Source organism: Chrysochloris asiatica, unplaced genomic scaffold (genome assembly GCF_000296735.1).
Source record: "Chrysochloris asiatica unplaced genomic scaffold, ChrAsi1.0 scaffold00099, whole genome shotgun sequence".
Taxonomy (NCBI): Eukaryota; Metazoa; Chordata; class Mammalia; order Afrosoricida; family Chrysochloridae; genus Chrysochloris; species Chrysochloris asiatica.
The window spans coordinates 6982363-6995442 of NW_006408617.1; the positions used below are offsets into that span (position 1 = coordinate 6982363).

Sequence of the window (13080 nt, forward strand, 5' to 3'; positions counted from 1 at the left end):
AGGTCATCAGCACACAGCCCATTTCCCTCTCTGGATCTCAAGTCCCCAGCCACTCTCTCACTCCACGTCATCATATACAGACCACTCTAGGGAAGATACAGGGAGAGGCTGCATTTCCTAGGAAGAAAGGTCTGGTGGTCTAATTGAAAAAACTCAGTTGAGCGCGTTAACCATTTGTGCTGCCCAGCATCTCTATCAAAGAGAGCACTAAGGGATTCGATCCGTGGTATGCACAGAAGCTTCTCTGGAAGTGTTAAAGCTATTTTTAAATCCTATGGGATTGTTGTATTTTGTAATGTTTGGAGAAATACACAATAAACGTATTGCTTATTTTCTGGATTTTATAAGCACTTCCAAAACCAATGTTACAATTCTTTAAAGAAGAGGGGAAGATATCGTAAGTAAAATGAAAGAGCTGTCCATTAAAAAATATATTTGCAAATATTTTATGAATATAGAATGAAAAAATAGAAAATTTATAATGAAAAAACAAACTATAACACTAAACACTTAGTTAAACTAGATGCCAGTCATATTAAATTATTAAAAATTTAAAAAAAAGTCAGGATTTTTTTTAGCATAATGCCTGGAGCACAGTAGGCATCAATAAATATTTATTGGATAAATGGGTGCATTTTATGCTCCATTTGAGGTTCATAATGAGGAAGTGCTTCACTATTAACATTTAAAGTCTCTGCAGAGCATCATTAATGTTGCTGTGTGGTAAAAGGACTGCTTTGTGCCTTAGGGGAAGGCCAACTGAGAAGAGTAATCAGATGAAATCATGGGTTCTTTGAAGCAGTAACATGGGTTTTGTTTTCATGGTAGCAAGAGACAAAAGCTTCCCTTTCCTGATTTGAAGACACAGATTGTATCTTCAGAGAAATTCTAGTATTCTGACTGTCAATCATTTTAGAATCCTGCTATCTCTTCTACATCCTGCTATCTCTCTTAAATTTAACCTGAAGCATATAGTTACTTAAGGAGCTCTGGGCGCGTAGTGGTTACGAATCAGGCTGCTAACGTCAAGGTCAGCAGTTCGAAACTACCAGCTGTTCCGTGGGAGAAAGATGATGCTTTCTGCTCCTGTAAAGATTTACAGCCTCGGAAACCCTGTACAGGGTCGCTATGAGTCGGAACTGACTCTAAGGTACATAACAACAACAGCAACAACATATAGTTACTTATAGTATATGCCTAAATACTGAACTCCAAAACCATAATAAGGAAATTACTTCCTTTGCAACAGGTACTTGTACATTTATTTACTTAAATCATTTAATTCCCATTACAACTCTATTTTATATACATGGAAAAGAAAATTAACAACAAAGCATTGCAAATATCTCTGGGTACCAGCTTTAGAATTTGAGGCAGTTCAAACTCACCAGCATCTCCTCAGAAACCCTATCTAGAGTTGCTATGAGTAGGAGCCAACTGAGGAGATGACACTTAACAACAACATTCTGCCCCCAGGCTCTGCATTCTTAAGCATACCCTAAAAACAAACCCGCTACTGTCCAAGCTCATGGTGACCCCATGTGTTACAGAGTAGAACTGTTCCATAGAATTTTCCTGGCTGTAATCTTTTCCAGAAGCATATTATCAGGCTTTTACCCATGTCATTAGATAGGTTTGAAGTTGGGCACAAAACAAGTGCACCACCCAGGGTACTATCACACCCTAATGGGTGGTTATTGATGTTGTTAAGTGCTGTCAAGTCATTTCTGATTTATACAACTGCATAGGGTTTCCAAGAAGTGAAAGGTGGGTTTGAAGAGCTGACCTTGTAGTCAGCAATCCAGTGCTTATCCCACAGTACCACAAAGACCTAAATAATCTAAATGTATTAAATCAAGAGTTTTTGTCTACTGGGTAAACAAAATTATTTTAGATGATAATCATGATGATGAGGTCAATAATTGAATAAAGATAGCTAATGTTTTTAAGGGTTTGCCAACTCAAATACTGTGCTAAGTGATCTAAAGTAATTAGAACTTACATATTGCTTTAAAAACTTATATTATGCAGTATGGTGGTGGTGGTGGTTATGTGCCAGGGAGGCTGTTCCGACTCACAGCAATGCTGTACAGGGTTTCTGAGGCTGTACATCTTTACAGGAGCAGAAAACCTCATCTTTCTCCGTGGAAAAGCTGGTAGTTTCGAACAGCTGACTTTGAGATAAGAAGCCCAACTTGTAACCACTACGCTAACAGAGCTCCTTATTATAGTATAGACCACAGAAATAAAAGAGGCAAAAGTATGCTTTTCTCATGTGGTGGTAATGTGTGTTGAGTTGCTTCTGATACATAGTGACCCTGTATAGGGTTTCTGAGGCTGTAAATGGTTATGGGAGCAGAAAGCCTCATCTTTCTCCTGCAGAGTGGCTGGTGACTTCTAACTGATGACCTTTTGGTTACCAGCCCAATGTGTAACCCACTAAGCCAACAGGGCTCATTTTTTTCTCATGGAGATATGACTATAATGTCATGACAAAGAAACTAATAATAATAAAAAATATTAGATGAGATAGGGTACATTCAGGGTGAGATGGCTGAAGACAATAATCAAGAATATTAGGCAACATAATTTAAAGAGACCTAAATTTCAGGAGGAGTTCTGATGTGGTGCTGTGGGCTAATGCATCAGACTGTAAAGTCACTTGAACTGCAAGGTCGGTGGTTCAAGCTCACCAGCTGCTGCTTTGATACCCTACATAGGGTTGCTATTGGTCAAAATGACTCAACAGCACGTGACAATAACAACAAATTTCAGGCAACTAGCCACAGAACAAAAATTTCATGGAAGAGATTTTTGGAATCTGATTCTGATGCTAAGGTTTTCTACCTTCAAGTTAAAATGACCACACAATTTGAAATTTGTCAGAACATCATTTCTTCCATGTAATTGTTTTAAAAATACATAAATTACTTTTTTCCTTTACTTTGCCTTATTGGAAATAATTTCTTTGGCTGCTTAGATACACATATGCACAATTTATTTAGTCATTTATCCTCACAATAAGAAAATATTGAGTCTTTGTTATGTTCCTGTCCCTGTGCTAGTTATTGGTCATATGAAGATACATAAAGTGTCCTTAGCCCTAAGGAAACTTAGGCAAACCCGAGGAGACCCATGTGTTAATCATTATGTTAACGAAGACCTGCAGTCTCCAAAGGGTGTTCGCAGAGCATAGAAAGGACTGCAAAGGAAAAGTTGTTAATGTTTTTCTAATAGAGAGGGACATGTCAGAGAGGTGTGTACCTCATGTACCATCCAACAACTTGTGTTGTTTGGACTTAAAGTGGTAAGTCACCTTAGGGAGAGGATATTGAAAATTGTACAAGTAACTAATAAAAACAAAAACCAGTAGCACTGAAACTGGTTTTAATGCAAATGGTTGAGTTAATCACTGGCATAAGATTCACAGAAAACAGTTCTAATAAACATCACAAAATTCCATGAAGGAAGAGAAAACTGTGGACTACAGAAACCGGGTGACCACCATCTGGCTGCTTCAAGAAAGCAAAGTTTGGGTGTCACAATGTATAAGAGTTCAAACTTAGGACAGCAGTATTTTATTCAAAACAAATGCTGAATAGATTGATGTTACCTTTACGTAGGAAAATGAAGTTTCATTGCTCAAATTAACTGAAGACTAGTAGAGAGGAAGCCAATGACCTTATTTAAATCATTTTGATTTATTTTCTTTCTGCAATATGACAAAGGCACAACATCTTATCTATAGTCCAACAGAATGAGGTAGCCTCTTACACTCTGATCTACCTTCTTTTCTGAGGACTCAGTAATCATTAAACTTTGTTGTTGTTGTTAAGTGTTGTCCAGTCAGTTATAACTCATAGCAACTCTATATAGGATTTCCAAGGAGTGGCTGGTGAGCTTGACCCACTGACCTTGTGGTTCAAACCGACCTTGCAGTCCAGCTCATTAGCCCACAGTACCACACCAGGACATTAAACTTTAGAGTAACTTAAAACAATATGGTGAAAAAAAAAAAGGTGTCTCAATAATGTAATAAAACAATGTTTCAGGTCTCATTAAAAACTAAGACTGATTAAAAGAAAGAGGTTAAAAGATCATCAAATGATTATAATATTTTTGCTACTTAATCTTTCTCAAATTAAAGGCCATGCTATTGTTATTTTTAAAGTACATAAAAACGTAAGTAATGGTGTTTCTAATATATTATGTGAAAAGGGATACATTTCTAAGATGCTTTCTCAAGTGAAGGAAAACTTTGATATCTTCGGAAAAAAAATAGTATCTGTTGGGAGCAACTAAGCCGAGGGTCTCTGACTTGGGGGTAGTTTAACGGAAGGATTGCAACTGAACAGTTGTGGTCCAGAAACTTGGGCTGCACCCAAGTCAGGTTGCCCCCTGAGGAACTTGCAGGGCTGCCTCCGGGAACAAAGAATTTACAAAGTCTTTCCTTGTACACAGCCATGACCTTCAGCTCAATCTGCACAACCATTTAGCTGCTCTACACTATGGGTAGGAATCGACTTGACGGCACTTAACAACAACAAAAAATCTCTGTTTTGGCTAGCTACCACAAGTTACATTCTTCTGATAAAGTCCCACTTATTGCATGCACAAACAACATCAGATGTTCTTGTACTCTTTTCCCTGCCCCAAGCACCTCCCTTTGTTATGCATATAAAATAAACTTGCTGCACTTGGTCTGGGTCACTTTCTCCATCAGAGTGCTGCAGCCCACCTGGTCCCAACTTTACTTAATTCATTTTTGTCTTGTGTCTTCCTTTTTCTTTCTAATCTCCCATCGCCCCTACTTGGGGTTAATCTCTCCACGCAGGTCGTGGAGAATAGCTGATGCTGGACGTGGCAAGTATCAACTAAATAACTCCCTTAGTGGTGAAATCAACATAATGAATGACATTTATATTTAAGGATTTTTACCAGAATAAATTCCTTTTGCCTGGAATACCTTTATGCATCCTTCCTTTAATTTAAATCTCATCAGACCATATGTTCTAGTTTTGCATATCACTAAACTGAGTATAGAGCTTTTTGCTTTCCTCTTCTCTAACTTTTCCTCTTCTATATACATTAGCTACACAATTTAATAGTAAGTATAATATATTACACATATAAAACATTATATATAATTATGTATAATATATACATATTGTTGTTGTTAAGTGCTGTCAAGTTCATTCTGATTTATAGCAACCCAGTATAGGATTTCAGAGAAGTGACTGGTGATTTTGAATTGCCTACCTTGTGGTTCAAACCGACCTTACAGTCCTGCGCTTATTCTACAGCACCACACCAGGACTCCTATATAAATATGCTATTGTTGTTAAGTGGCGTGGAGTTGGTTCCAACTCATAGCAACCCTGTATAGGATTTCCAAGGAGTAGCTGGTGAGTTTGAACCGTCAACCTTGTGGTTCAAACCAACCTTGCAGTCAACTGCATTATAACACAGTACTACACCATACAGTATCTATCTATCTATCTATCTATCTATCTATCTATCTATCTATCTATCCACATATATAAAATATGCTGTAAATTCCATATTGTGAATGATTATTCCATATATACTAATTAACCATTGTTCTAGAATCTACTAAAAATTCATGTAGGCCAGGTTTTACTATAGAGGAGTCCTGGTATGGCGCTGTGGGTTAATGTGCCAGACTGCAAAGCGATTTAAACTACAAGATCAGTGGTTCAAGCTCACAGTTGCTCCTTGGAAACCCTATACAGGTTTGCTATGGGTAGGAGCTGACGCAACGGCACTTAACAATAACAACAACAAAACAGATATGAAGTCTCTAGTAAATATCTGACCAAAACTTTCTGACTTGTGACCCAAAGAAAGTAAAATAAATTATTTAAAAATGAATCTTCAAACTTTCAAGAGAGGCCATAAAAGTACTTGTAATAAAACCCACTTGTGATTATTATAGTCCACATTAGTAAAATTACAGTTCAATACATACTTTGAGTCACTTAGACTATATACCACTATGTAATGGGAGGGTTGGTGTTGGTAAGTGCCATAGAGTCAGTTTGAACTCATAGCAACCCTCTATAGGGTTTCTAAGGAGCAGTTGGTGGGTTTGAACTGCCAACCTTATGGTTCGCAGTTGTGCTAATCCTATAGCACCACACCAGGAAACTATTTAAAAAAAAAGTTTAAAAAATAGTTCCTTATTTCATGAGTTTACATTACCATTTGTTGCATATAAAATTTTCTCATAAAATGTAAAACACAAGGCTATATAATAAATCCAAGAAGAGGCATACAATTTCATGGGGTTCAAAATGAGGAGCGGTCACATGTGTTAGGGGAGAAATTAGGAAGGATGTAATAGCTAACACCTTTGAGCACTTTTAGTATTGTTTTAAGCATTTTAAATGTATTAATTCATTTGATTTTCACCCAATTTCATAATATTGCTACTAATAATTTTACAGATGAGCAAGCTGAGACCTATGTCTTGAAGCATATGTATAAGATTCTGAGCAGAAAAGGAAATCCCAAGCACACGGTACACGTGTGTCTGTGGTCCAGAAGGAAATGGTTTTGATATATATATACATCTATAGTGAATTCTAAGAGACACAGATGGTTTAGATCACAATGTAAAGCCTAGACATAGGTTCTGTAATATGGGAAGGTTTGTTGACACACAATACATCATAGAAGGGGAATGGTATGAGTGGGGTAGGACCTGAGAAAATTTAATCCAGCAATTGATTAGAATAGGTGGAAAATGAAAACAGAGGGACCCATTGGGACTCTAGTTGAAATGATTCAGATAAAAAGCAGTGAACACAAAGACAGTGGTGATAAAGAGGACAGGAGAATTCCACAGACACTGGAAGGAGCCTAGATATACCATTACAAGGGATCACAAATACAGAACGAAAGAAGGAAACACTCAAAAATGACCTGGTGATTTCAAACACGGCTCAAGATGATTAAGCCCACTAAGTGCCGTTAAGTAAAACCTTACCAGATGGACATTTAGACAGTTTCTCATATACTAAAAAATATTTATCAATATGTGGCAGTAGGAGAATTTAAAACATAGTCTTATATTTTGATTCATTTCATACCTATTACTAACATGAAATACAATGTTTATAAAGAAATCTTACCCCTTTGCTGTATTCACTATCTGAATCACTGCTAAGTTCTTCAGTATTCATAATTTCCAAATCAGATTCCCCTGGTGCAATCGGCACCGTCACTGTGAGGCTGGGGTTATGAATAAATGATTGACAGTCACTGTCTTCCATTAGATATTTATCCACGCTGCTTCCAAAACCACTGGTCTTGTCTTTTTCTCTATGGAAATGGAGCTCTTTGCTCATTTCAGCAAGTGTACAATTAGAAATATAGTTTTCCTTTTTACCATTTAGGTCTTCTGTTTGCCTTATGTCCTTGGAAATCTTTGGCTTTTTGGAAAATGCTTTAAAAATAAACTCATGTACATTTTGTTTCACATAATTTATCCCTTTCTTAATTCTGGCCATTGCAATCTGGAGGTTGTTTGCATCCTTGTCTTCCTCAATTGCTGAAAGATTATCTGAGCTAAATGAGCTCAATAATAAAGCCAGAAATAGATTCAGGACCTATATTGGGGTGGATATGGGGTGCAGAGAAAAAAAGGAGACAGAAAATGTAAAGAAATGAGCACAATTTTCTGACATATGGACCAAAATCTAAACCAGCAATGAGAATCTACACTTCTTCACACACAGATTAAGAATGTATGACAGAACAGAGTCTGTCTGTTACAGGAGCTACTACATGGAGACTGTTCTCATCAGTCTCCATGTAGTAGCTCCTGTAAACTTTGAGGAGCAGAGCAGTCAGGCCCAGGCAGGATTGATCCCTCATCATTGTCATTATGTCGTTTCTAAATACATCACGGTAGCAGGAATCCGTTTAAGTCCACTTTGTTGTTATTGTTAAGTATCGTGGAGTCGGTTCTGACTCATAGCGACCCCGGACAGGGTTTCCGAGACTGCAAATCTTTACCGGAGCAGAAAGCTCCATCTTTCTTCTGCGAAACAGCTGGTATTTTTCAAACTACTGACTGTGATATTAGCAGCGTGATTCATAACCACTAATCTACCAGAGGTGTTAATTAATGTTTTGTTAAAACTGGTTTACATGTTGCCATCTTTTTCCTAACTGCTAAATTATAATATACATGTTTGTTGTTGTTATGTGCCGTGGAGTCGGTTCCAACTCACAGCGACCCTGTACAGGACCAGGCTGTAAATCTTTATGGGAACAGAAAGCCTCATCTTTCTCCCGCGGAACAGCTGGTAGTTTCAAACTGCTGACCTTGAGGTTAGCAGCCCCATTCGTAATCACTACGGTACCAGAGCTCCTTCTTCTATTTATAGATCCAATAAATCCACTTCTATGTTGGGGCCTTTACTTTTGGTCATTCCTACCTAAAATGAGGGTCTTCTGATTCAAAACATAGCTATAGAACTATAGGTTTCAGCTCAAATATTACCTCCTAGTCGACTTTAGGGGCCTAGAAAGTTCTCCTGACGATTCCTGTAATTACTGTTGTTGTTGTTAAGTGCCAGAGAGTCGGTTCCTACTCATCGCGACCCTGTGTAGGGTTTCCGAGGAGCGGCTGGTGAGCTTGAACCGCCGACCTTATGGTTCAAAGGTTCTTACGGTCCAGTGCGTTAACCCAAAGTACCACATGAGGGTCTTTTAAAAGTTCATGGAAAAATGGAACTAAAAGATAATGGAATTCCTCCACTATTTTTTTGAACCCCCACCCTGGTATTTGTTTACTGTAATAGCCAAGCTGAGCAACAAAAAACTGGCTATGTCTACTTTGCTTAATGTGTTAATACATCAGACTGCAAAGTCATTTGAACTGCAAGGTCAGTGGTTCAAGCTCACTAGTCGCTCCTTGGAAATCCTATACAACAGGGTCGCTATGGGTCGGAATTCACTCGACGACACTTGAAAAACAACAACAACTGTGCTTAAGGAGTCCTGGTGTTGAACTGTAGGATAAGCACTGGACTGCTAACCACAAGCTAGTGGTTCAAACCCATCAGCTGCTCCTTAGAAACTCTATGCAAGATTATTTGCAGTGGGAAATGACTTGGCATCATTTATCAACTACAACAACAGAACTTAAGTACGCAGACAAAATTTGTGTTCACTTTTCCCAGAAGATATGCATTGCTTATTGCAACAAATGGGACATGCAATGCATTTATAGTTCCTGTAATAAAACGGGTAAAGCATTTGCCAGCTTGCTACTTAATGTGGCTTAAAAAGCATAGAAAGGAGCCTGCCCATTAAACCTGACAGATTCAAATGAGGGAATGGCATTTTGATTGTGGTGATTCATTGCCAATCATTTTGGCTCTGGAAGAAGTTATAAAAGAAGCAAAACAACCTCTGTCCTTGAAACTAAATCATTTGTATTTTCTTCCATGAAGTAGGGGTCCAATTGAATGCAATATTGTAAAAAGAAAAAAAGACAATTTTCACAGAAGGCTGAAACCATTAAATTGCATTTAAACCTGGTTTTATGTAAGAAACTAAAAGTATTTATTGATGCTGTGATGTAAGTCTCTCTGGATCTCAAAATGCCAATATCATCTGTTTAAAATAAATAAATAAATAAAAGCTCAACCTAAATGAGAAGGGACTCACCTTGATTTTGGTCTTACCTGAAGCAGTTGCTCAGAAACTTGAGTAGAAGGTAGCAGATCCAAACTGCCTATGGCATTAAGTTTGGTTTAAGAGACTCTCTGGAGTCAGGGGATTCAGAGGAGGCAATTTCAATTGATCAGGGCATTCTGAAATAGCTCATTTGCATTTTGGTCTTTACAACCAATGAGAAAATGCATTTTACTCTGAAATGTATGTTTCTGTATACTATGTTTTAGCAGGAATACTGATAGAGACCATTTGATTGCTTTGGTCTCCCTAAGCTATGCAAGTATTAACTGACTTATTCTTTCAAAACATAAGTATGCTGTATAATTCTTCTTGAGAATACATACTATAATAACAATCATTCCTCCAAAAATCCTAACAAGACCCTTAATAGTTTATTGTAATCTAATGGATGCCACAAATTAAAAGGAAGTCATTCTGAATCACCTATCCATTTAATATTAGACAACAAAAGAAATATTAGTATCTTTGATTCAAAGTTTTCTTTTGATGTATAGTTTTTACTAGCTTCCTGATGAAGTCTTGAACTGACTATAATCTTCTATTTTCCTAAATGATCCACTAAAGCTTATAGTTAAAAACCATTTCCATTAATTGGTAGTGAAATTATCTAAAGAATGAATGACAAAAAGAGAAAAAAAATAGACTGGTCTATCTAACAAAGAACTCTAACATACAGAGGATTGTTTCAGCAATACCATTTTTTGGTGTTTTCTGTTCTTTTCCAATTCTAACTGAACAATATGATAGTTCTATTTTTATTTAAGAGTTGAATATAAATATTGTGGGTTATACTTTTTTTTAACCACTATCACTAACAAATAATGAATGCCCAATATGAGTCAGTCATTACTAATTTTATATGGATTAAATATATTGCAATACACCCCATCTATTTATAAGCATAAATAGATGTTCATCAATGTTCATGCTCAAGTATATACAATGTACTCTTTGAAACCCTACTTAAAAATCTTTTCCTTGAATAATGATCTAGCCCTTCTTTTTTTTCTCTTTCAAGTGTCAAGAATAGTTTATTTTTATCTAGCTTCTAGGAGCTCTGGTGGCGTAGTTGGTTACACATTGGGTTGCTACTTGAGCAGTCTGCAATTTGAATTTACAAGTTGCTCCATGGGAGAAACATGAGGCTTTCTGCTCCTGTAAAGATGTACAGTCTCAGAAACCCTATAGAGTGTCACTATGAGTCAGACATAAACTAGCACTTACCACTTCTCCCTTGTCTAAAAATTTCTCTTACCACTTTTCTCTCTCCTAATAGACTGTAAACATCTTGAGGATAGGAATTATATCTTAGGTGCATTTTTTGAGCACCTCACAATCACATTTCCTTCCACTTATAAGGTACTAAAATTTTTTAAAAAATTGAATAAATAATTTGTGGTGACCTCAGGGAATCCTCCTAAGTTTACATGTACCCGAATTTGTAATAAAAATGTCTATTATTTGTGAGCATTGGCTTTGGTGTGGTAGTTTTTGACAACCTTATAAAGAGCTACATATCAATATTTTTAATGCGAAAAATCTTGTAAGAAGAAATAAAGTCAGTAAAAGAGCTGGTGAATATAAAATTTAAACTCTATGTAGAGAATGAAGAATTCAAGGGATTTATAATCTTATGTTGTTGTTGTTGTTGTTATGTGCCGTTGAGTCAGTTCTGACTGTATAGGGCTTCCAAAGATCGGCTGGTGAGTTTGAACCCCCGACCTGTGGCTCAAACCAAACTTGAGGTCCAGTGCTTATCTTACAGTACCACACTAGGACTCTATAATGTTATATACAAATAGAAAATATGTTTATTAATACAACTTGAGGATTATAAGAAATGTTAGTAAAATATATACTTGATTTAAAGTCCTATTCTGATAAGTAGTCTTTACTAGTTTCCTCATGAAGATATGAGCTGACTAAACTCTTCTATTTTACAGACGGGTAATTCATGATGTGTAGATTTTGTTCAATAACCGTCTGGAATTTGCATTGCTTAATTTATTCTGGGCAGGTCTGAAGCAGTCCCATTTAGCATGTGATTTAATGAATTTTGGTTTCCATTTTAGGCTCTGCATGACTTTTGACACCGGGACTGCAAGGACACAAAGTTGCTAGCAACTTCTTTTTAAGCCACTGGGAAGTGAAAGTACATAGCTATGGCTATTACCATCCCCCACCTCCTGGAAATACCAGATGAGGGGTTAGATGTCAAGATGACCACAAAAGTCAAGCCAATTTGGGAACACTGGAAATTGAGGTGAGTGGCTAACAGAAGAGCATTTTATCCCAATGTTCTCCTGCTTGTAAGTTTGAAAGTTTTCACCAGCAAATAAAAGAAAGAAAGAAAGAAACTGAAAAGGCATACAAGCCAAGAAAAGATGAATGGAGAAGCAAAAAAAAAAATCATTACACAAAAGAGAGCATATAGAGCAATAATTGGGAAATGCTAGATAATAACTATTTAAGGTTTGTAGGCCACAGTGTGTCTATCAGAACTATTTTGCTACTGTAGTGTGAAAGCAGTCATGTTGTTTTTGCTAAGTGTCATCAAGTCAGTTCTGACTCATATTGACCCTATATAGGGTTTCTGAGGAGTGGCTGGTGGGTTTGAACTACCAACCTTCAGGTTAACAGTCCTGTGCTTGTGCTACAAAGCCACTCTGGCAGTCATAGTCAATATGTGAATGAACATGTCCATGTTCTAACAAAACTGTATTTATGGACACTGAACTTCGACTTTCCTATAATTTTTATGGGTAAGGAAATATTCTACTTCAACATTTTTTGATCACTTAGATATGTAATAATCCTTTTTCACTCATAGATTCACACAAAAATAGGCAATGGTTTGGATTTGGTTTGTGGGCCAGATCCGCCAATCCTTGCTATAGATGCTAATCTTGTCTGTGACTGTAAGGCAGTCAGGCCAGTGTTTTCATTTACCTTCTTCCCTGATGACTTCATTTTCTTCCTGTTAGCTTAAGATACTACTTGCTGGTATAGTTTTAGTATTGAATAGATTTTTAAGAGTTGAATGGATTTTAAAGCTTTTTAAGAGTTTAAGACTTAAATCCACAGATATAATTCATGTGAGAAAATTCTATTTAAGGCCAAGCTAAATGGAAAGCTTTGGCTTAAAGTGAGTAAAAGGTTATTTTGAAAAATGTAAATATGGTTTATATAGGCAGAGAACTTAAGATAACATTTTCTTTTCTGTTCTTCCTTTGATTAAAATAATCTGTATTCTTCTCATTCATAGTTTTATATCTAAGTAACTTAAAAATGATAGAAATAACAGAATATATCATCAAATAGCAATTTTTCATAAAGAAGTTTAAATGT

General features: G+C 36.6%; 1 protein-coding gene across 1 annotated transcript in view; it reads right to left on the minus strand.

The window, feature by feature from the left end:
- Positions 1 to 13080, minus strand: part of SCN9A (sodium channel, voltage-gated, type IX, alpha subunit) — a 118401-nt gene that overhangs the window by 65686 nt on the left and 39635 nt on the right. The window contains exon 16 of the mRNA XM_006867006.1: positions 7155 to 7631. Within this exon, the coding sequence (XP_006867068.1) occupies positions 7155 to 7631 (477 nt within the window). The remainder of the gene's footprint in view (positions 1 to 7154; positions 7632 to 13080) is intronic.